This window comes from Schistocerca cancellata, chromosome 4 (genome assembly GCF_023864275.1).
Source record: "Schistocerca cancellata isolate TAMUIC-IGC-003103 chromosome 4, iqSchCanc2.1, whole genome shotgun sequence".
NCBI lineage: Eukaryota > Metazoa > Arthropoda > Insecta > Orthoptera > Acrididae > Schistocerca > Schistocerca cancellata.
The window spans coordinates 872,498,457-872,522,652 of NC_064629.1; the positions used below are offsets into that span (position 1 = coordinate 872,498,457).

General features: G+C 44.0%; 1 protein-coding gene across 1 annotated transcript in view; it reads left to right on the plus strand.

Annotated features, from left to right (window-relative positions):
• LOC126184483 (dynein axonemal heavy chain 5) overlaps positions 1-24,196 on the plus strand; it is a 976,026-nt gene that overhangs the window by 671,470 nt on the left and 280,360 nt on the right. Inside the window, exons 45-49 of the mRNA XM_049926874.1 lie at positions 4,156-4,433; positions 12,047-12,287; positions 12,415-12,620; positions 17,294-17,457; positions 17,596-17,718. Of these exons, the coding sequence (XP_049782831.1) occupies positions 4,156-4,433; positions 12,047-12,287; positions 12,415-12,620; positions 17,294-17,457; positions 17,596-17,718 (1,012 nt within the window). The remainder of the gene's footprint in view (positions 1-4,155; positions 4,434-12,046; positions 12,288-12,414; positions 12,621-17,293; positions 17,458-17,595; positions 17,719-24,196) is intronic.

The following is a 24,196-nucleotide window of genomic DNA, read 5'->3' on the forward strand; positions in this document are numbered from 1 at the left end:
GACTTTTTTTGCCAGCTCAATATCTTACGACTTGCAGAGACTGATATTGTCGTTAGTGTGTACGTAGTCTCACCTTTCACTCGAGTGCCGTTGCAGGAATCACCGTAGCTCCTTGTCGAGAAACTGGAAGGAGAACTTGTTGATTTGTGTAAACACATGTCTGCCTCTCTTTATTTTTCTTTTTTTTTCAGTGAGCAATTCTTTGAACAGACTGACGGTGTGACAGTGGGTAGTCCCTTATCACCCTTTGTGGATAATCTTTTATGGAAGGTTTCGAGGAGAGAGCACTTCAGTCAATGAAGTTGAAACCTACGTGCTTTTGGTGATACGAGAATGACACCTTTGTAATTTCGCCCCAACGCACTGCATCGCTGGATGCATTTTTACATCTAAAGTCTCTTCATTCGAACGTCAAGTTTGTGATGGAGAAGCCGGCCGAAGTGGCCGAGCGGTTCTAGGTACAGCCAAGATGCTAGACGTATCCGATCTGGTATTGCGGTTGTGGAATGATGATAGGTGTTTACCGGCCGGAGTGGCCGGGCGGTTAAAGGCGCTACAGTCTGGAACCGCACGACCGCTACGGTCGCAGGTTCGAATCCTGCCTCGGGCATGGATGTGTGTGATGTCCTTAGGTTAGTTAGGTTTAAGTAGTTCTAAGTTCTAGGGGACTGATGACCTCAGATGTTAAGTCCCATAGTGCTCAGAGCCATTTGAACCATTTATGATGGAGATGGATGAAAACGGCGAACTACCATCCCTGGAAGTTTTGCGTTGTGTACCGTAAACCTAAACAAACGGACTTATACTTACAGATAACCAACTATCACCATCCTTTACAACCAAATGGCGTCCTTAGGACGTTGCCCCACAGAACACGAACCATTACAGATTCAGACAGCTTGTCTGATGAGCTGAGCCACATCCCTAGCGTATTCTTGATGAGTGGATTTTCTGAACGGGAGACTCGGCGTACGTTACACCAGGCAAACTGAGGAGCTGGAAGAAAATGAAGAGCCGTGTGGGATTAGCCGAGCGGTCTAAGGCGCTGCAGTCATGGACTGTGCGGTTGGTCCCGGCGGATGTTCGAGTCCTCCCTCGGGCATGGGTGTGTGTGTGTTTGTCTTTAGGATAATTTAGGTTAAGTAGTGTAAGCTTAGGGACTGATGACCTTAGCAGTTGAGTCCCATAAGATTTCACACACATTTGAACATTTGAAGAAAATGAAGAACAAAGAGGAATGGGCGTCTTGCCATACGTTAGCGCTGTTTCTTCGGAAATAGGAAGATTAATGAATAAACATAAAGTTAAATGTGTTTTATGTCCACCAACGAATTGAGAGTTCCTCTAGGCTCAGCGGAAGACTGCCTTGGTTTGAAAAGCCCAGGTTTCTACGAGATTTCTTGTAGCTGCAGGACGTTGTAATTCGATATTCTTGTCGCACCGTCAAACACAGGCGACACACACATCTGGACCAGTCAGAGAAACCTGCAGTGATCGAGCATTGTCTCAGTACGGGGCTACAAATTTACCAAAATTCTCTCTTCGACGTTTTCGTTCTAAGACAGCATTATTAAAAAAGCGGACGAAATTCGCAGTTCGACAAATCTACTGAACAGAGACACGGGTTACCAACTTAGCGCAGCATGGTATCCAGCGCTGCAGTATTAAAATCGCAGCGACCTCAAAGAGGAATTATTGATCACACAAGGGATGACGCTTCAGTGGCGACTTAGATTTTTGGATGGTAACGACGAGGGTAGCCCCACGCCAGCGCGGACGCACATATCGGCATACGGCTTCGAACAGAGGGCGCTGGGGAGGCCGACAGCAGCGCATACAATGATTGACAGCCTTTGTGCGTACGCCTGAGCTTTTAGTTCTTCGCCTGACTGGTGGCATAGCTGTCTCTCCCGCTACCGATCAGGAAACCTTTTACATTACTCACCGAATTTGGCGCGTTCGCTCCTGCACGGTTTCTTCTTAGTCTGCCATAAACAGGGGGCTTCGGTCACAGCTCAGCAGTGTGTTCGCCGCACCAGAAGATATCGGTTAGTTGTGCCGTTGAAATATTGTGGAAAATTCACAACTACATATGATCTTTCGACCGAGAAACATTTCTGCAAGTTGTCCGTTGGGAAAGCCTCAATCACATACTTTGTAATTCTGCGATTGCTGCTCTTCATTTCTAGAGCGACAATACATAGATACGCAGTTGGATTAGAGACTTCATGTTGAGTCGACAGCGCTCATGAACCTCGGCGAGAGGCATGTTTAGGCGAAGCACATAACTGTAATGCAGTCATAAAATGCACTGGTAATTGTTGTGGCAGCTTTGCATATGACGAGCAAGGTATTACATCGTGATGCATGTTACCATGGCCAGATCATCAAGGCATCACGTATGGAACATTCAACTCGGAAGTCGTGCGAGCAGTGGGCCATCCAATGCCCAGCTGTGAATTCCCCGAAGTGGATAAGATCGTCAACACTGGAATCAACGATGTGCATATGATAAGAGTCTCTATCGCTTATCTTGATTTTTGACAGTGGATAGACGGTTCCGAGAGCACGAAGTACTTAGAAAATGAATACTGGACACCGAAAAAGAAATCCAAGCTGTCGTTGTTTCACAATGCGATACGTAAACTGTCTCCCACTTGAGTACCTCTAATAATTGTAAATCTAAGAGCACAGAGACCATCTTCGGATGAGAACAGCGACGTTGCACATTCTGAACAAGGCTAAACGGCACCTTGACTGGTGATTCGTCGAGACCATTAACACACGCGGGTTTCCGTTTGCTACCCTGATACCTTGACATTTGATGTGAGGCCAGTTTATTGATGACATCCTCATAGGTGGAAAGTTTGCCTTCCGTTGGAGGCAAAGGCTCCAGAGGTTTAATGGTTGACTGGGAGCCTGTTCGTTCGCCTACAACATTCTACTGTAGATTTGCACGTCCAGTAAGACCATTCATCACCAACCTAGAGGCCTGGAGTTGTGTATGAATTAGGTGAATAGTCCAAGCATTTGAAGATACGTTCCTTGCTGACTTACTGCAACATTCTAAAAACATCAGGGATGTTTTCACAGTGTGTGCTGATTTGAAACTTCTTGGCAGATTGAAACTGTCTACTGGAGTGGAGATCTAACCGGAACATTTGCCTTTTTCAGGCAAATGCTCTACCGACTGAACTACCTAGAACCGACTCACGACCCACCATCACACCTTAACTGCCACCAGAGATGGCAGGTTACGACTCAGACCTTGGGAGCTCAGCTGGAGAGCATTTTCATGCGTAAGGCAAATATTCTGGTTTAGATCTCCAGTCCGAGAGACAGATTTAATCTGTCAGGAAGTTTCAAATCTAGAATGTTGTCGAGTCATATGTTTGCACCGTGACTGCCAAGAGGAACGACTGAATCATTTAGTTATTGGTATATTTTCTGATGATTATAAACATACTATACAATAACAATTTTACAGGCATTTAGACGAAGGTCTCTAGCAAATCTCAAAACAGAGTCATTTGGTCTGAATGTCTTTTTTTAATTTACCGTCAGCAGTAAGTTTTTGGTACACCTGGACACGCACTACGGACGGAACCTATCATGATGTTGCGATAATCTTGTAAAGTAGCCTACAGAAAATACATTGTCCGTAACTCAGGATTCTTAATGTTGAATTCGTATCCAGTATTTTACTAATCCACCTCTCAAATCTTTCTTCGATATCTGAGTTTTCACCTATTGATCTCAAGTAAATAGGAAAGAATTTCAAATATCTATGACGACAAAAATCATTTTCAAGCGTTCGACAGATTGAAAGCAATGTCTCGATAATGTATGAGTAATTTTGTTTGCAGGGTATCTGTAATTCTATGTTGCAGTTCAAAGAAAATAAATACTGACCCAGTAGTGAGATATATTTTGTTAATGACTTTAAAGCAATATGTTTGAGCAAATGTTGGATTCCAATGAAAATATTCCTAGCGATTCAGTAAAGTTTCTTAGAGGTACTAGAAATATTACTATAAATATTTCCACACTGCTTCACTTATTAACATCTATTATTTTATAACGGGAGGTAGTCGTTATACCTAATTTAATTGTTCTCTGTTCTATTTCTTATTCAAGCAATTGAAATATTTGCAGGTAAATGGGAACTTTGGAGCAATTTGGTGCCAAGTTATTCATACCCAGAGACTTCGACTCCTGACTACAGCACTATAATGGTTCCCATAATCGAAAACGTGAGAACAACGTTTCTTATAGACACCATAGCTTCGCAAACGAAAGCTGTTTTACTTATCGGCGAGCAGGGCTCTGCCAAGACTGTCATGATGAAGGCTTACATGAAGAAATCCAACCCAGAAATGTATCTCAATCGTTCCTTCAATTTCTCTTCTGCTACGAGTCCATTTCAGTTCCAGGTACGTAGGAGAGGTTACGATTTTTATAAGATTCGTACTCTGTAAGGATTTTATTTTCTTTCTTCGTTTACGGTGAAACGAGAAGTTTGGTGATTACTTAGCTTCTTATTTATTCGCAGGGGGAAAATGGTAAAGGCTAACTAAATATGTATCACTTATTTTCTTGCTTAATCTGACTTACGTGTACAATGTAGCGCAATTGTATTTCAGAATGTGTAAATCCAGTTATCTGATGAATGTAAATGTCGTGTGACTAGGGCCTCCCGTCGGGTAAACGGTTAGCCGGGTGCAAGTCTTTCGATTTGACGCCACTTCGGCGGCTTGCGCGTCGATGGGGATGAAATGAGGACGAATAGGACAACACAACACCCAGTCACTGAGCGGAGAAAATCTCCGACCCAGCCGGGAATCGAACCCGGGCCCTGAGGATTGACATTCTGTCGCGCTGCCCACTCAGCTACCGGGGGCGGATAGTTATTTGATGATCGTATGGAATGATTGGACGGAAGACCCTGTCCAGGACAGTTCGACCGCCTAGTGCAAGTCTTTCAATTTGACGCCATTTTGGCAACTTGCGTGTCGATGTAGACAGGATGAAATAATGATGCCAAACTAATAAGTGTTTTATGTTTGCTAAGAATTATCGAAGTACATATGCTGAAAAAGTCTTTTACTAGCGATGTGTGTCATTTTTGTACTTGGTAGTATTTCTGTATTATTCATACACACTGACCTTGCACATTAATGTGACCATCTGCCAAAAGTGTGCAGCGCGGACTGAAAGGTCCCTTCTGTTTAGTTATGTATCGTTACCTTTTTGTATCTTTCTTCCTCTGTTTCCTTCTATCCACGCTAGAGCGTGCCGGACGTGTGTGTGGCCAAGTCACCTCATTGACACGTGCTTGCCCGCTTGATACATTGCCCGGAAGTATTGAATTTAAGGGGCTGGCCTGACGTTTAGTTAAATGATCTGATGATTATTATGTTAATATTGCGCAACGGATAACGCGGGGGAGGGCTCAAACAACCAAGTAGGCAAGTCAGTAAAGGCACGCTCCATCATGATCTATAAGGACACCACTTTGTTGATGACATTGCTCTCTACACAGGACTGGGGTTCGTAATGACCATTAAATTCGTGACACTGCCCTCGACACAGGACTGGGGTTTGTACGGACCACTAAATCCATGACATCAAGTTTATAGGACATTTATTGTCTAGATTCCCAGAAACTTTACAAACTTAATATGACATTTATTATCTATGTTTCCCAAAGTTCAATAATTGTAGCAAACAAAGTGAAGTCAAATAACTTCTAGTTTTATCTCGCACTGAAGGTGCTTAAACTGACAGGCATCTCGTTTCTACTTAAGCACTGGGAAAGAGGATGGGACTACGTTGCTGCCCTTGTGGTCCGCCTGCTGGGACAGTCTTTAGCGGTAAAACGGGGGAACAAAGCAGACACAGATATCTCCCATATTCCCAAAAGAAAGCAATTCACGCTAACTATTTCAATCCTGAAAAAGGGCGATTTTGTAACAGTGTAAAACATAATACCTCATCCCACGGTGAAATTGGCGACAAAGACGGATATCGCCCTCGATCCCGTCCGCTCAGTTCAGCCGCTACCCCAAGAGTGCCTATCATGGCAGCTCTCAACGGCCGTTCCTTTACACGGAGGGGAGGGGGACCTCTTACCAACCCCGGACTACTCCCTTGCAAACAGGTGCATCATCTCTGTCTTTACTCCAGGCTTAGGTTGGCACTAACCGACCTACAGGGTGAACAAATCTCTGCCTTGGCACTATCAGCAGACGAACTCCTAATACAAACCCCAAACTTAATCAACCCAAGGCAACGTAGTGGGATTAGGGAAAGGAAGTGCATTTATGTAATTGTGAATTGAATTAAATAAACAGGTAGTCCACTTCTTCACTCGAGATATCACACTAATTAAACTAAACAAATGTTGAAAGTATATTCAATATAATGCAACAAAAAAAAATGAGATGGAACAAACTGTTCCCTCCCAGGACCGCTGCGAGATGTGCAAGGAGAGAGTCACTAAGGTTCTGGAAGGTACCGACAGGCATGTCGAGCTATGCCGGCTCCAATGCCGAGGCCAGCTGCTGTAGGAATCATGGCGCCTACAGGCCGATCGAGATGATCCCACAGATTCTCATTTGGGTTTAAATCAGGGGACTTCGGTACTCAGGGAAGTACGGTAAACTCATCCTGGTGCTCTTCGAACCACGCACGTTCTATGTGAGCTGTGTGACACGTTGCATTCTCCGTCGTGACGAGGGAAAACAAAAGGCGTATAGGGGTGGACATCTCCCCAAGGATCGTGTATACTTGTGTCGATCCATTGTGCTTTGGAAACTCGACGAAGTCACTCGGGGAATACCCTTCGGCCTGGACTGTTCCGACGAATGTTGTGGGACGTTTGTTTTCAGTGGTCTCACGCCGTAAACGCCAATGGCCATCTGTCAGATGGAGCATAAAACGCGATTAATCCGAGAAGGCCACCTGTCACCACTCAGTGGACGGCCAGTTGTATTCCAGCCTTCGTCGCCGATGAGCAGTCAGCATGGGTGCCATACACAACACCAGTCAATGAACGCTCCTTGAGGAGACACTGAGACACTGATGGTAGCTCATTGCTTCGTCTGAGTGTTCAGTTGCTCAATACCTGCACGCCTATTCCCACCTACACATCTCCGCAGCCGTCGTTCACCCCCTGTCATCTATACCCGTGGTACACCACAGTTGCCTCAGCACCGGTTTCGGATAGTGCCGTTTTGCCATGCACAGTACACTTTAACCACAGCGGCACACGAACAGTTTACAAACGTTGTTGTTTCGTAAATGCTTCCACCCTTGGCCTGAAAGCCAATGATCACGCCCTTTCCGACGAGAGATAAATAGCTCCGTTTTCACATTACAACAACGGCACTGACCGCAATTGAAGTGTGTGTGTGTGTGTGTGTGTGTGTGCGTGTGGGTGGGTGGGTGGGTGGGTGGGTGGTTGGGTGGTTGGGTGGTTGGGTGGGAGGGTGGGTGTGTATGCGTGCGTGCGTCTCGTGCCTGTGTGTGTGTGTATGCGTGTGTGTAAGAGAGAGAGAGAGAGAGAGAGAGAAGAAAAAACATGTGTACATACATGCATGCGAGGGATTGAGCATAACTTAGGCAGCAAACGAAATGTATCATCACTGGAAATCCGTCTAATATTAATGTTGTGTTACCTACCCTCTTTTGTAGGTTCTGGGTACAATCACGATTGCTGCAACAATCATAAATCAACAACTTCCTCATCTCTCATATATACATATTATATATATATACTATGTGATCAAAAGTATCCAGACACATGGCTCTGAAAATGACTTACAAGTTCGTGGTGCCCTTCATCGGTAATGCTGGAATTCAATATGGTGTTGGCCCACCCTTAGCCTTGATGACAGCTTTCACTCTCGCAGGCATACGTTCACTCAGGTGCTGGAAGGTTTCTTGGGGAATGGCAGCCCATTCTTTACGGAGTGCTGCACTGAGGAGAGGTATCTATGTCGGTCGGTGAGGCCTGGCACGAAATCGGCGTTCCGAAACATCCCAAAGGTGTTCTATAGGATTCAGGTCAAGACTCTGTGCAGGCCAGTCCATTACAGGGATGTTATTGTCATGTAACCACTCCGCCACAGGCCGTGCATTATGCACAAGTGCTCGATTGTGTTGAAAGATGCAGTCGCCATCCACGAATTGCTCTTCAACAGTGGGAAGCAAGGAGGTGCTTAAAACACCAATGTAGGCTTGTGCTGTGATAGTGCCATGCAAAACAAGAGGTGCAAGCCCCCTCCATGATAAACACGACCACACCCTAACACCACCGCCTCCGAATTTTACCGTTGGCACTACACACGCTGGAAATGACGTCCACCGGGCATTCGCCATACCCTTACCCTGTCATCGGATCGCCACATTGTGTACCGTGATTCGTCACTCCACGCAACGTTTTTCCACTGTCCAATCGTCCAATTTTTACGCTCCTTACACCAAGCGAGGCATCGTTTGGCATTTACCGGTGTAATGCGTGGCTCATGAGCAGCCTTTCGACCATGAAATCCAAGTTTTCTGACCTCCCGCCTAACTGTCATAGTACTTGCAGTGGATCCTAATGCAGTTTTTAATTCCTGTGTGATGGTCTGGATAGATGTCTGCCTATTACACATGAAGACCCTCTTCAATTGTTGGCGATCGCTGTCAGTCAACAGACGAGGTCGGCCTGTACACTTTTGTGCTGTACGTGTTCCTTCAATTTTCCGCTTATGTTGGTAGAGAGGTAAAAATTAAACACTTGCTTGAAATGACATTGGGTTTTATTGAAACCAAAAAGAGTGCACAAAATGGCCATCACCTGGCGCTTTATACCACATAAAAGCAATAATTAGCATAACAATTGACTTTTAGCAAAGGCAATGTTCTTTATAACAAGTGCTGAGCATGTCGGCCGTCATTCATCAACAGCACCTGTAGACAAGGGGCGACGTTGTAACAGCACTGTACAATATATGAGCAGGTATGCTGAGAAACCGCCGTCGGATCTTGTCGTTTAGTATTCGTAATGAGGTCGGACGATAGCGGTAAACTTGCTATTTCAGGTAACCCCACGACCTATAATCACACGGATTGATGTCTTGGGACCTGAGAGGCCAAGCATCACGGACATGGCGGCTCAGCAGGCGATCCTCACCAAAAATGTGAGCAGGAGATCTTTCACACACGTAGCAGTATGGGATGGGACGCCATCTTGCATAAAAGTGGTGTCTTCCAGCAGGTGTTTATTTGCCAGGATAAGGATGATCTGACTCTCTCCTTTACTACAGCTCATTTTATCGCGACTCCTATGCGGTGTTGCTGTCCAGCGCCATCTGTTGGCCAGTTTTTGCGCTCGTTTTGGTTTCCATAAAACCCCATGGAATTTCAGGCTTGTGCGTCAATTCTTACCTCCCTACCAACATTATTCCGTGAAGTAGTGTTTTTCCAAATGTTAATGGACTTTTGGGTCACCCTCTAGAACGTTAAAAATTATTTATATATAAAAAATTAAATTTGTATCTAGAGAATTAAAAACATATTCAGTATTCTTACAGGAGACAACAGTGATCAAAGCTTGAAAAATATCTCATATGCATTCGTCTGGAGTCAATATTTGTTGAGACCTAGGCTCTTCTTTCCTATGATAGCATCTGTCTGTTGACACTTAAGAGTGGATTTCAGCCTGATTACCAGTGATTCTTAAATTGTTTTTTAGCTTTCCTCCTCAAAGAATCACGAACTCTTACGAATGCTTCTATCTGCGCTCTGATTTGATCATACGGACGGGACACAAACAACTGTAACGTTTGCACGTTGTCTATGGATGAGGGATACACCAGTGCCTTTAAATGTCTTCATAGCCATGAATCTAAGGCACTGAGATCAACCGAACGTGAAGTCATGTTTCTGGACCCCCTTGACCGGTCCATCACTCAGTAACCTTTTGTGTTCTGTACTGTCATACGTGGGGGTTGTGCCGCATCGTACAAGAGCCGTGTCTTTTGGCTTTCCACAAGGGAAGTTTTTCGGTAGTGTCTGTCATTGTCGCGCAGAAATTGGCGATAAACAGCACCTGTTGATTTGTTCGGTTAAGAGTCTGTCACCTACAGTTCCTGTCCACTTACTGATTCTATGATAAAAAAAGCCCGATGCTTTGCTTCCATGATCGATCGAGGCTTTGTATCTGGTCACAGGTGATGATAATGGTAATTTATCATCTCGCTCTGTGTGAATACTGCCCCAGCTGTAAATGAAATGCAAGCTGAGAAGAACTTACCTTCAGTGCTCCGTCTTATAATCTAGCGGTGGAATGAAACCTGGCGTGGTGGTCTCGTAGCTTTAGAGCATCCACATGTTGTACATTATGTGGATGAAGTAACTGCTCGTGCGGAACTGATCACGCTAGAATGTGGTTGACGCTTTCAGCAGCTCCTGTTCCTCGTTACTCAATATCTGGTATGAGAACTGCGAAATCTATTGCGAACTCTTGCCCTTCTTGTGTCTGCAAGATAGTGGAACAACCTGCTGAAGTGCTGCGCCTGACAACATCGCAGTGAGATAACCAAGTACAGAGACTAACATAAACGAAAGTCAGTGGAGAATAAAAGTCAACTGGAAGCTATGGTGGCAGATCGTGAGTCGATCTTGGATAGCGCAGACAGTAAAGCATTTGCCTGCGGAAGGCAAAGATGCCACATGTGGCGAATGATTATAAACCGCCAGGAAGTTTCAAATCAGCGCACATTCTGCTGCAGAGTGAAAAATCATTCTTGAAGCTTTTTTGTTTCGCGTGCTTAAGGCGTTAAGTATTTGAACTTCAGAGTAACCGTACACTAACAACTGCGTGAAACTTACGGTAAATAATAAAATACTGCTCAGGTTGCGTAACTGTTTCCACAGCTGCAAGAATAGAAGCAAAAATGATATTCATTACTCTGAATTAAAATCGAATTTAGTTCTCAAAGGGGTGAACAATGCTACTATTATCACCTTTATGTTAAAAACCATTCAACAGTCAGGGTCACATAAAATATTTTTATCTAAGTTTTTTTTATATAAGACGACCGATGTCAACAGACTATGCTGTCATCTTTAGGTCTTAAAATCTTTTATTGTAAAACATGTTCATTTTACGCTGGCCTCACGAAGAAGTGACAAACGGATAAATACAGCACATTATAAACGGTGTGTCGTAGCTAAAATATTTAAAAACATAAAACACCTTGTGCAACAGGTTATGTCCCTGTACATATAGCTCACAGTTGCTTGCTGCTCACAGTGTTTGTATGAGGCAACAAGCAACTGTGAGCAATATGTGTGTGGACATAACCTGTTGCACAAGGTGTTTTTAAATATTTTAGCGATGACAAATCTTTTATAATGTGCTATTTTTCTCCGCTTGACATCTTGTGCGTGAGTTCAGCGTAGAATGAACATGCTTTACAACAACAGATTTTAAGACCTGACGATGACAGCATAGTCTGTTGAAAGCGGTTGCCTTAAATGAAAAAAATATTTTATACGATCTTGGCTTTTGAATGGTTTTTAACAATTAAACAGATCGCTCTTCAATTCTCCCAAAATGAGAAAATACAATCAACATCTTTATGCATTTTCTCAGTGATGCGAAGTCTTGGAGAAAATTAAACTAAATTAGAATGGGAGATAAAAGAGTTGATTGTGGGCAATTCCTTCAGTTGAGTATAGTCATTTGATCGTACGCTTTATATGATGTAAAATTATATGACTGTTTTGTTGTGAAACTAATTTTTTATTGCTATATACATCTAAATTCAGAATTCAGGATACTGCAGTATATGCAAATAAAGTACAGCGTGATACGTTCTTAAAAATATTTGTAATAACAATGAAACCCACTTAAGCTTATGAAAAGAGTAACTGCACAGTAAACAAATTTGCCAGTTTTACCCTAGTAATAAGTGAATTTTGAGTGTTCTCATTGTCATAACATGTTGCATTAACAGGACATTAGTCAAAGAAATGTTCCGTTTACTTTCAGAAAACGATTGAGAGTTATGTTGAGAAGCGAATGGGTAATACTTTTGGTCCTCCAGGAGGTAAAAAAATGATGATATTTATTGACGATATAAACTTGCCGGAAATAAATGAGTGGGGTGACCAAATCACCAACGAGATTGTGCGTCAGACTATGGATATGAAGGGCTTCTACAGCCTTGAAAAACCTGGAGAGTTTATAACTGTCGTCGACGTCCAGTTCGTGGCTGCCATGTGTCTTCCTGGTAACGTAAACTTTCCACGTTGCTCTGTGGTCCCGACAGTCAGCACCTACTGCACACTTTCCTATGAAAACATTTTTGTCTGTCTTAATACTGGCTCAGAATACGAAGACTTTTGTCTCTCTTACAGGTGGAGGCCGAAATGACATACCGTCTCGCCTAAAGAAACAATTTTCTGTGTTTAACTGCACACTGCCCACGGACACCTCCGTCGATAAAATATTCTCTGTGATAGGCGAGGGACACTATAACGCCAAACGCGGTTTCACGTCAGAGGTGCGCCAGCTGGTAAAGAAATTAGTCCCACTAACGAGACAGCTATGGCAACGGACAAGGGTAAGCCCAACTTCGAAACAAAGTAAAACTGAACATACAAAAATGTTGTATCTAGTATAAAATTTAAATATCATTACATTTTATCAGATTCAGTCCTTCCTTATCCAATATTAATTCTCACAAAGTATTTTGTCAGCATGCTGCCATAATTATATTCCTAACTGTCACTTATACATCAATTATTAATGGCAAAGATTGGAAGAGACGAGAAGATTTTTAGTTTGCTGAGCCAGTGAGGTTATGATCCTAGTCTTATTGGCCATGTTGTGGGAATATATCTATATCTGGCACACGTAGCACATAACTAACAGAACACCATCACTGCACACTGTTATTTACATGCCCAAGGTTCTTCAACTATCAGTATTCGAAACAGCTACCTGCGAGGCGAGGACTACCGCAGATGCGTGAGTTAGAGGCCTCTGCCACGGAGGAGGGGATGTGTTTAGGTGAAATGAAGTATCAGCCAAATACTTGCATTTCAGTGAGGTAATAATCAACTCATTCCTACACTATTCTGGTGAAACGTGTGGTCTGAAGCAATACATTATTCAAGGTAACGGTCAGTACAGTTACAGACAGGTGTGCATGATTAACGATGTAGGCAGAGTATAATTCGTTTGTTAAGAGCGAAGGCAAATACACAAGTTTGTCTATAAACTGAAGAGCGGTAGGGTAAGTCCCCACTCTGCGTAACTAACTACGTCACAAGGAGCAATTGCGTGATGTTTCTCAGTTTTATACCTACCTTTCAGTTGCGCCCTCGTTAAATGAGTGGCAGCAGAGTGATCAGACACGCCTAAGAGTAGGTATTTTCCACCAAATTTGTCAACAATACGCGGAATTTAGAAATTAGTAACAAATATAACACAAGAAAAACGAAACACACATCTACAGAATTACTGCGCTGATAGATGGGAACAGATTCTTAGTCATCCTGCACAGCAAGTAAGGCGTTCTTCCGGGAAATGCTACATTACGCAACGGAATTAAAGGATCACTTTTTCGAAACCCCGTAACTGTTTCCCACTACGACGCATGAGTTTGAAATATGGCTGACCGTCCCTACAGCCTTCTTCCGTATTGGTGCAAAAGCGGAGCGCCAGGCGACTTCACCCTCGGTCTCGGAGATGCTTCACAGTTAAGTGTCAACACATGCGAAAAAGGCCACGGCTCACAAGTTCATAGAAAGTGTAAGGTGTGTTACCACATTGGCACCAAATTGCACCTCTGTTCTGTCCAATGACACTACGGACGTTTCTCACGATGGGAAGGTCGTCACAACCTCTCTTAACGACATTTCCACCCATTCTTGGACATCAGAACAGCGACAAGCAGAGGTGAAGTCACGTGGTTTTCTTAAGCGTGCCCGAGGAGAAGATATCAGATACAATGACGCTCAGAATCGACGCGAAAACACCTCAGAGTGTGGCATAAAGGGCATCACTGAAACCGCCCCCTTCCTTGGGGCGTTGATTCCCGCACATTTTGCGGTAGAAAACGACAGTTCTCAGTGCGATAAGCAATAGGACGATGTCCTCGACAAGCTTTGACGCTGCTGACACCCCCGGAAGCTTAAACCCATCTGTAAGGACATTGTGAGGCTGCATCCCCATTGAACGAGATCGCACCCCTTTGGAAAGCAGTGCGACCTCATTTTTGCTCTCGTGTACAAGTTGGAACAACTAGGGACCGTTCAAAACCATTAGATGAAATTTGAATGTGATTCCGAACAGCTAAGGGTGCTTAAACTTTCTCGGCCCTCCTATTTCACGCCAAATGCTTCAAATGGCTCTAAGCACTATGGGACTTAAAATTTGAGGTCATCATTCCTCTAGACTTAGAACTACTTAAACCTAACTCCGAGTACCTGCCCACATTTACTGAGGATTTTAAAAATGTGCCTTTACAGACAAAACCTGTGAAGTGATTCTAGACGCCTGCAGGCAGGCAACTGGCATCGGAGGTGTGTCAAGTGGTCGTCTGCTTGCAGGCACCTAGGACAACTTCACAGATTTTCTCTCTAAGGGCAGTTTTTTTAAAATTCTCAGTAAATGTGGGCAGGTGCCACCGAGGGTACTGTTGAACTGGAGCGTCTTAGACGGGTCCTTTGCCACTGTAATCATGCATTTGTCAATATCGCATCCCTCCATGATCACACCACAGGAGGGTGTGAAACAGGATGCTGAGAAATCTTCAGTACACTTTGCTGCTTCAGATCACGTTCACATTTCGTCGAATGGTTTTGAACGGTCCCTAGTAGTTCCAACCTGTACACAAGATCAAAAATTGCGGTCGCACTTCGCTCCAATGGAGTTCGATCATGTTCAATGGGGATGCAGCCTCACAATATCCTTAGAGAGGGGCTGAAACTGCCAGGGCTGTCATGAACGTCGTCCTGTTGCTCATGCCAATGAGAATGCGCTTTCCGCGGCGAAATGCGCGGGAATCAGCGCCCTAGTTAAAGGGGTGGTTTCCATGACGCCCTTTATGCCACCCTATGAGGCGTTTTCGCGTAGATTCTGAGTCACGATGTTCCTGAATTCTTTCCCTCGGTCACCGATAATAAAATAGCGTGATTTCAACGCAGGGTGTCACCGCTCAAAACTCCATCACAGAGGCGTCAACAGAAGGGGTGAAGTTTGACTAAGAGGGAGTGTAGCGACCTTCCCATCGTGTGACGCTACCACGGTTGAGCAGAATTGTAGTGAAATTTGCTGCCAATGTGAAATCATTAACCCACCTTACACGTCGCATGACCTTCTGAGCCCTGGCCTTCTTTTCTCACGTGTCGACACTTAGATTTTTGAAGCGTCGTCAAGCCGTGAGTGACGTCGCATGGCGCCATACTTTTGCACTGCTGCAGCGGAAGAGTGTAGGCACCTTTGAGCCAAATTTCAAATTTATGCGTCTTCATAGAAGACAATTTGAGGGTTTCGAAAAAGTGATTCTGTTGCGCAGTGTACTTCTCCCACAAGCGCTACTCCCTATTCAGTTTACATACAGTCTACATTACAGGAGCTTCATTTCATCTGACGTAAACATTCCCTTTATGAAGAGATACCACTACTAGTCTCGGTCGTAATCTTACTGGGAGAGTGATCAATCACCTCATGGAACTTCAGCAGGCTTGTGCCAGTGCTGCAGCTCGGGGCGATTTCTCAAGCGTACACTAACAGTGTTCTTGGATCCAAGTTAATCTCTGTCTCACTTAGAAGTGATATTTGCTGAAGAATTGGGATCTGTAGCGAGGAGTGATTGCGAAAAACTCCACATTGAACTGGCGAGTACGTTTTTGCTCTCTTCCTTTTCCAAATGCCGTTTTACAACTACCTAGCCGATGGAGAATCCACTCACCTACACGTTGTTGATCACAGTAGTTGATCCCCTTACGGACGGTTTTGTCAAAGTACAGAAACTCACAGTAAATCAGTGAAATGGTGTTCCATGAAATGTCCATGGTTTCTACGATTTAGGAGTTGGATTGTGGTGTCTATATGATTTTTATCTGGGCGCAATTAAATACATGGACAGTTTGTCTTTTGCGACCTTGTATACGACAGTCAGTCAGACAGTGAAAAGAAACCTACTTGAATTGTAAATCACCTCAACTCTATACATTGGAATAAAATGTTTGCTTTTGATGCTGAAAAAGTGAATGTTGCAAAAACAGACATAATGTCTTATGGAATAACAGCAATCAGTGATTTTATAATGTTACTTAAAATCCGTCTTGATTGAAAATTTTTTTTTATCCATATGACCGGTTTCGGTTCATTCAGTTACTCCTGTAACTGAAATATCAGATCTGAAGATGGTTCTGAATGAACCGAAACCGGTCATATGAATAAACAAATTCGCAATCAAGACGGATTTTAAGTGACATTATAAAAAGAGAATTGGTTATTATTTTTAAAAAATGTTCAAATGTGTGTGAAATCGTATGGGACTTAACTGCTAAGGTCATCAGTCCCTAAGCTTACACACTACCTAACTTAAATTATCCTAAGGACAAACACACACACCCATGCCCGAGGGAGGACTCGAACCTCCGCCGGGAGCAGCCGCACAGTCCATGACTGTAGCGCCAAAGACCGCTCGGCTAATCCCGCGCGGCTATTATTTTTGACATCATACTAGGACGTAAGCAGGCATTCAGTCTACGTCTAGGTTTTGTAATCTCAAATGCTGTTTGTTTAGACAAATATCAAGTTGCCACCATGTGTGTCAAACTAGGTGCAGAGACCACGTGAGGTATAACTGCGGATGGTGACAAACTTCAGGGGTCGTAAAAATGAGCATGACGGATGGTTCAATTAAGCGCGATCAAAGAAGAAAACTGTTACAACTGGCTAAGACATGAAATTTTGTAAATTACACAGAACATGATGTAACTACACTACAACTACATGACAGGCCAAACTATTCCTAAGTCCGAGGCAACCGCACCGTTTTCTCTCCGACGTGCTAGCTACTTCTACTGAATCTCCTCAACAGCGCAGTTCGTAAACGCTCCTAGTGGGCATCATGTGCTCCAGCGAGGTACATTTTCATTGTAATTTTTTTTTCTAAATGTTTTATTTGATATTCCATATTGCTTAGTAGACAAGTATTTAACAGTAACTGTCGTACATCACTGATTACTTAGATACGAATATCTTTTGGTCCTATAGGCGAAATTACTACCGACGCCTGCGAAATTTCATTACGTGTTCAGTCTTCGGGATCTGTCTCGCATTTGGCAAGGAATGGTGGGCACCCTTTCAACTGTCATCGAGAATGAGTCAGTACTAATGGTACTCTGGAAACACGAGTGCACACGCGTCTTCTCTGACCGGTATGTTATGCGAGTAAAGTTAAGAAACTCTTACTGTTCCATTATTATGTATCTCTTAGAGGATTAAGAACCTACATAAAATTAATGTAATCTGTTTGCAGTATATTTGACACATTTTAATCTTATTTTCCGTTTTAGGTTCACTCTGCAATCAGACAAGGACTGGTTTGACCATGAATTGGTTCGAGTGGTTACCGAGTTGCTAGGTCCTTCGTACAGCGAAATGGTTAAATCTGAGCATGTTTTCGTCGACTTCATGAGGTACGTAGGTAATCTCTTCACCACCCAAATTTAATAGTATGAAACGTTCTGATTAATTTCCTTTCAGCAAGCAGACATGAATTTGAATCGAATCTCAGTTTCACACAATACGAGGACAGCAACCGTCTTTTCACCGCTCAAAGCTAATATTTATAAGCACTACAACTTATGATAATCGCAATACCTAAAAAGAATGCCTCTAACAAATCCGAACTAGAAGGATGGCATACATATAGGCCCAGTAGCGCCCAGTGTTGTCTAATCCCAAAGGTCAATGTAATATCAAATTCACTCACGTAACAACTGTCAAACGAAATGGTAAAATAAGAGCAAGTTCCAGTATCTTATTATGGAGAATAAAAACTATCCATTCTCTTGTAATCTGTGTCCAGTCAGCTATGCCTGTTATGTGCGAAAGATTTCGAAGCTTTAAGGCTTCATCTTAGGCAAATTAGCTTGGTAATCAATGGCGTACATCTCGTCAAGTACATCAGATTATTAACGCCAGCATGTTCTAGTCTGGTTACTAAGCGACTACAAAGTTAATCTAAAAGCATCATAAGCCAGCATCCCTGCGCATGGTTAGTATGTGACTGGTAAGTTGAATTAAAGAATTTTAACTGAACTGATCAGTCGCTTAGTAATAAGAACAGAAGATGTTGGTTTGTAATAACCCGATAAACGACATGGATAAATTAGCCAATGTACCTGAAGAGGTTCTGACCAGTTCAGTTAAAATTCTTTAGTTCAGCTTACCAGTCACATACTAACCATGCGCAGGGATGCTGGCTTATGATGCTTTTAGATTAACTTTGTAGTCGCTTAGTAACCAGACTAGAACATGCTGGCGTTAATGATCCGATGTACTTGGCGAGACATACGCCACTGATTACCAAGCTAATTTGCCTAAGATGAAGCCTTAAAACTTCGAAATCTTTCGCACATAACAACAGGCATAGCTGACTGGACACAGACAGTGACAGACCTAAACACAGCTGACTGGAGATAAAATAATCGTAAATAGTTATCATTTTCCATAATAAGGTTTAAAGCAGCTATTGCCCCCTATCCTTCCAGCACTATGGAAGCAACAAGGAAACAGAGTTTCAGAATTCTCGCCAATATCGAAGAGAGAAATACCACCATGTCAGTTAAAACGGGAAATAATCACTCGTCTCTAGAAAATGGGTTTGTCGGCAACGGCATCTCAGCAAGTACGGAAATGGCTTTTTGCTGCTGTAGCGTTGCATGCGTAGAACCAATGGAGGGAAGACAGTGACGAAGTTTAATTGGTGCTAGACCGTGCTGTGTGACCAAACCACAGAGCAACTGGTATTATTTGCGTTGTCGTAACCGATCCCAGAGCCCTGTTCGAAGTGTTGGCTCGACGCTGGAGCACCGCAACAAGTGTGCACCCGTCTGCGTCGGCGCTGTCTACTGCGCGCTGGACCGAGCGAGGTGGCGCAGTGGTTAGCACACTGGACTCGCATTCGGGAGGACGACGGTTCAATCCCGTCTCCGGCCATCCTGATTTAGGTTTTCCGTGATTTCCCTAAATCGCTTCAGGCAAAATGCCGGGATGGTTCCTTTGAAAGGGCACGGCCGATTTCCTTCCCCATCCTTCCCTCACCCGAGCTTGCGCTCCGTCTCTAATGACCTCATTGTCGACGGGACGTTAAACACAAATCTCCTCCTCCTACTGCGCGTTGGACTGGTGGCACGCAAGCCATTGTGCTCACCTTCTCTCATTGAGGCCTCAGACCGCAACGTGTCCGTGAATACCGCCGTGGCAAAATGTAGTATTTTACAATGAGTACCCCTTCATCCTGTCTAAAATAAAAGCCGCAGATGTGATAGGCGCTATGGTAACTACCACAATCTGGCTGCCTCTGTTGTCCGATGGGAAAGCGGACAAGCACCAACTTCAGTGATTCGGTGCCCAATTGGATAAAACTATGATATCAACTGTTATGTATTGAGGGCAGTCTGAACATTAACTGAGCCATCGGGGAGGTGTGGCGAGGGCCTCCCAGCGACTAGACTTGATCGCCTGGTGCAAGTCTTTTGAAGTGACGTCACTTTGGCGACCAGCGCGTCGATTAAGATCAAATGAAGATGATGAAGACGACACAAATACCTAGTCCCTGAGCGGAGGAAATCAACTCAGCCGGGAATCGAACCCGGGCCCCTCGGCATGACAAGCCGGCGCTGTCCACCTTTCCTTCTTTCTTTTTTTAAATGTCATTTTGTTCGTTAATGGTTGTTGTATTTTCTCGGGGTGGATGTCCCATGACGCATGTTCAAGTTCATCGTTGATCCACTCACTCATTTTTTTTTTATTACAGAGGGCAGTTGTCGATCTGACAGAACACGTTGAGCTACCGTGCCGGCTCCACTCAGCTACGGTGGAGGACATGAGGGAGGTTATAGAGCCTAAGGTCCTGCCCCTGTTTCTGATAACTCCACGGGCTGTATTTGTACAATACAACGTGACGATATATGTATAAGCTCTCTTTGAAGAACGGCGAGCTGGCCGCTGTGGCCGAGCTGTTCTAGGCGCTTCAGTCTCGGGCATAGATGTGTGTGATGTCCTTAGGTTAGTTAGGTTTAAGTAGTTCTAAGTATAGGGGACTGATGACCTCAGACGTTAAGTCCCATAGTGCTTAGAGCCAAGAACGGCGAGTACCACTGCTTTCGTAGCCTGTTATTCGCTCGACCTGTCACTCGTCATGAATCTCTGGAGAATAGATCATTGGTGACTTTTTCATAACGGTGCTCCAGCAACTGCTTCAGTTGTTTTGTTTTCCCGCATACAAACCAGAGGGAGAAAAATTCCTTAGAAACATATCAAGGCTCTCTTTGCTTCCTTGCCACGGCGTTTAAAAGCTTTGTTGCAGGTGTAGAATAGGGTCATCTGTAAAGTGAGCATTCAAATACACTGAAAAGGATTTTCGCCTTGAAACGTACATTGCCTCCCAGCTCACGCATCACTATGAAAAGTAACTGTCTCACCTTTCACGTATTTCGATTCGCATCCGTAAAAGCAACAATTACTCGACATTGCTGTTACTGACAAATAAATATGTTGAAACAGGACAAATATATGTAATATTAAAGTTTCAGTCTAGCGCAAAATGTAAACAAACATTGCATGAAACAATATATGTTAACACATTCAGAACTTACAGAGTCATATTTGTTAAAACAGCAGTTGTCGTCCCGTTAAAAATTATTCGTCAGTCGTCACTTCCGTATTTAATACCATTACTGATACAACGATTGCACATAATGCCTGTTTTGCTAATCTATGAGGGTTGCAACTTTAATGGTGGCAACTATTTATTTACAGTTCGTACAAAATAGACACGTGTTTCAAAGTTTTACTGACCTTCAAAGTAGTCACCAGCATTGTATATAACCCGTTGTCAGCGATGTGAAAGTCGTAGGATACTCTTAGCAGTGCCAGTTGTGTTGACAGTTCGAGCTGCGCGATTTACTGCCCGGCGAATTTGTAGCAGTTCTGAAGCGAGTGCCGTGAAGTGTTTCCTTTAGATTAGAAATCGAGTTGAACTCATGAGGACTTAAGTCAGGGGCGTGCTGTAGATGGAATAGCACGTAACAGCCCCACGAGTCAAACAAATCAGTAACAGCTTGCACTGTAGGTGCTTGAGCATTGTCCTGCAAAATGATGTTCTAGGGGACTGATGACCTCAGAAGTTAAGTCCCACAGTGCTCAAAGCCGTTTCAACCATTTTGTTACTATTTGTTTGATGTGGCTGCTAAGTGCTAGAACACCTATTGCGCTCCCCTGACTTAAGCCCTCGTGAGTACAACTCGATTTCTAAACTGAAGGTAACACTTCACGCCATTCACTTCAGAACTGCTACAAATTCGTCGGGCAATAGACCGCGCCGCTCGAACTCTCAACACAACTGGCACTGCTAAGAGTATCCTACGATTTCCACATCGCTAGCAACGGGTTATACACAATGCTGGTGACTACTTTGAAGGCCAGTAGAACTTTTAAACACGTATATATTTTGTACGAGCTGTAAATAAATAGTTCCCACTATTAAAGTTCCAACCCTTGTATTTAGTTGTGGGTATAGCCGTGCTCTTGAACGCACTATTTGAAAGGAACCTGTTGCCTTAACTGATTTTTCTCTTCTATACTCTGATGAACAGTCGCCATGGCTGTGGTGGCATTAATTATAACAGCTTAAAACTACGAGAGTTGAACTTGTTTTTTGTATCAAAATAATTCCAAACTGAATCGCCAGGCCATTGCCTCTACCGCCAAACACGACAATTCTGATCTATGTCTGTCGGCGTCTCCAATGACAAGGCATGGCAACATACGTAAGCCGGACAGCAGAAGCTGTGTTCGTAACACCTGCCGTAGCACCGTTTAACACCATGAGTTATCGAAAAACCGTCTATTTTCCGTACGGCAGAAACAACAGTGCGTGGAAACAAGGAACTGAAAGATTACTAATACTGTCGACTCCACCCAGTCGGACACGAATTTCAAACAGAGAAAGTAAACACGGGATGTGACAAAATGTAATCGGTGCTCTATGTCAATGACGACTTGTTCCGCTGAGAATAAAACACTGGAGGAATACGAAAACTACCGAGGCGGGACGAACGTACGGGAAAGAATACAGCTGACTAACGAAAATTTTTGTTACTGCATGTCCACCAAGGGTAACGAATTGGAGGCTTACGAAAGTTACCGAATTGGCCAGAGACGGGGAGGAAATATGTGCTAGGGAGAAAACATGCAAGTATCGAAACAATTCAGGCCGTAACGAATCGACACTTCCAATCTCGCAGAATGCTCATTACTTAGTAACGTCGCATTCGGGAGGACGACGGTTTAATCTGGCTTCCGGCCATCCTGATTTAGGTTTTCAGTGATTTCCCTAAATCGCTCCAGGCAAATGCCGGGATGGTTCCTTTGAAAGGGCACGGCCGACTTCCTTCCCCGTCCTTCCCTAATCCGATGAGACCAATGACTTTGCTGTTTGGTCTCTTCCCCCAAACAAACCAAACCAACTTACAGGGTGTTTCAAAAATGACCAGTATATTTGAAACGGCAATAAAAACTAAACGAGCAGCGATAGAAATACACCGTTTGTTGCAATATGCTTGGGACAACAGTCCATTTTCAGGCAGACAAACTTTCGAAATTACAGTAGTTACAATTTTCAACAACAGATGGCGCTGCGGTCTGGGAAACTCTATAGTACGATATTTTCCACATATCCACCATGCGTAGCAATAATATGGCGTAGTCTCTGAATGAAATTACCCGAAACCTTTGACAACGTGTCTGGCGGAATGGCTTCACATGCAGATGAGATGTACTGCTTCAGCTGTTCAATTGTTTCTGGATTCTGGCGGTACACCTGGTCTTTCAAGTGTCCCCACATAAAGAAGTCACAGGGGTTCATGTCTGGCGAATAGGGAGGCCAATCCACGCCGCCTCCTGTATGTTTCGGATAGCCCAAAGCAATCACACGATCATCGAAATATTCATTCAGGAAATTAAAGACGTCGGCCGTGCGATGTGACCGGGCACCATCTTGCATAAACCACGAGGTGTTCGCAGTGTCGTCTAAGGCAGTTTGTACCACCACAAATTCACGCGAATGTCCAGATAGCGTGATGCAGTAATCGTTTCGGATCTGAAAAATGGGCCAATGATTCCTCTGGAAGAAATGGCGGCCCAGACCAGTACTTTTTGAGGATGCAGGGACGATGGGACTGCAACATGAGGCTTTTCGGTTCCCCATATGCGCCAGTTCTGTTTATTGACGAAGCCGTCCAGGTAAAAATAAGCTTCGTCAGTAAACCAAATGCTGCCCACATGCATATCGCCGTCATCAATCCTGTGCACTATATCGTTAGCGAATGTCTCTCGTGCAGCAATGGTAGCGGCGCTGAGGGGTTGCCGCGTTTGAATTTTGTATGGATAGAGGTGTAAACTCTGGCGCATGAGACGATACGTGGACGTTGGCGTCATTCGGACCGCAGCTGCAACACGGCGAACGGAAATCCGAGGCCGCTGTTGGATCGCCTGCTGCACTAGCTGCGCGTTGCCCTCTGTGGTTACCGTACGCGGTCGCCCTACCTTTCCAGCACGTTCATCCGTCACGTTCCCAGTCCGTTGAAATTTTTCAAACAGATCCTTTATTGTATCGCTTTTCGGTCCTTTGGTTACGTTAAACCTCCTTTGAAAACTTCGTCTTGTTGCAACAACACTGTATTCTAGGCGGTGGAATTCCAATACCAGAAAAATCCTCTGTTCTAAGGAATAAACCATGTTGTCTACAGCACAATTGCACGTTGTGAACAGCACACGCTTACAGCAGAAAAACGACGTACAGAATGGCGCACCCACAGACTGCGTTGTCTTCTATATCTTTCACATCACTTGCAGCGCCATCTGTTGTTGAAAATTGTAACTACTGTA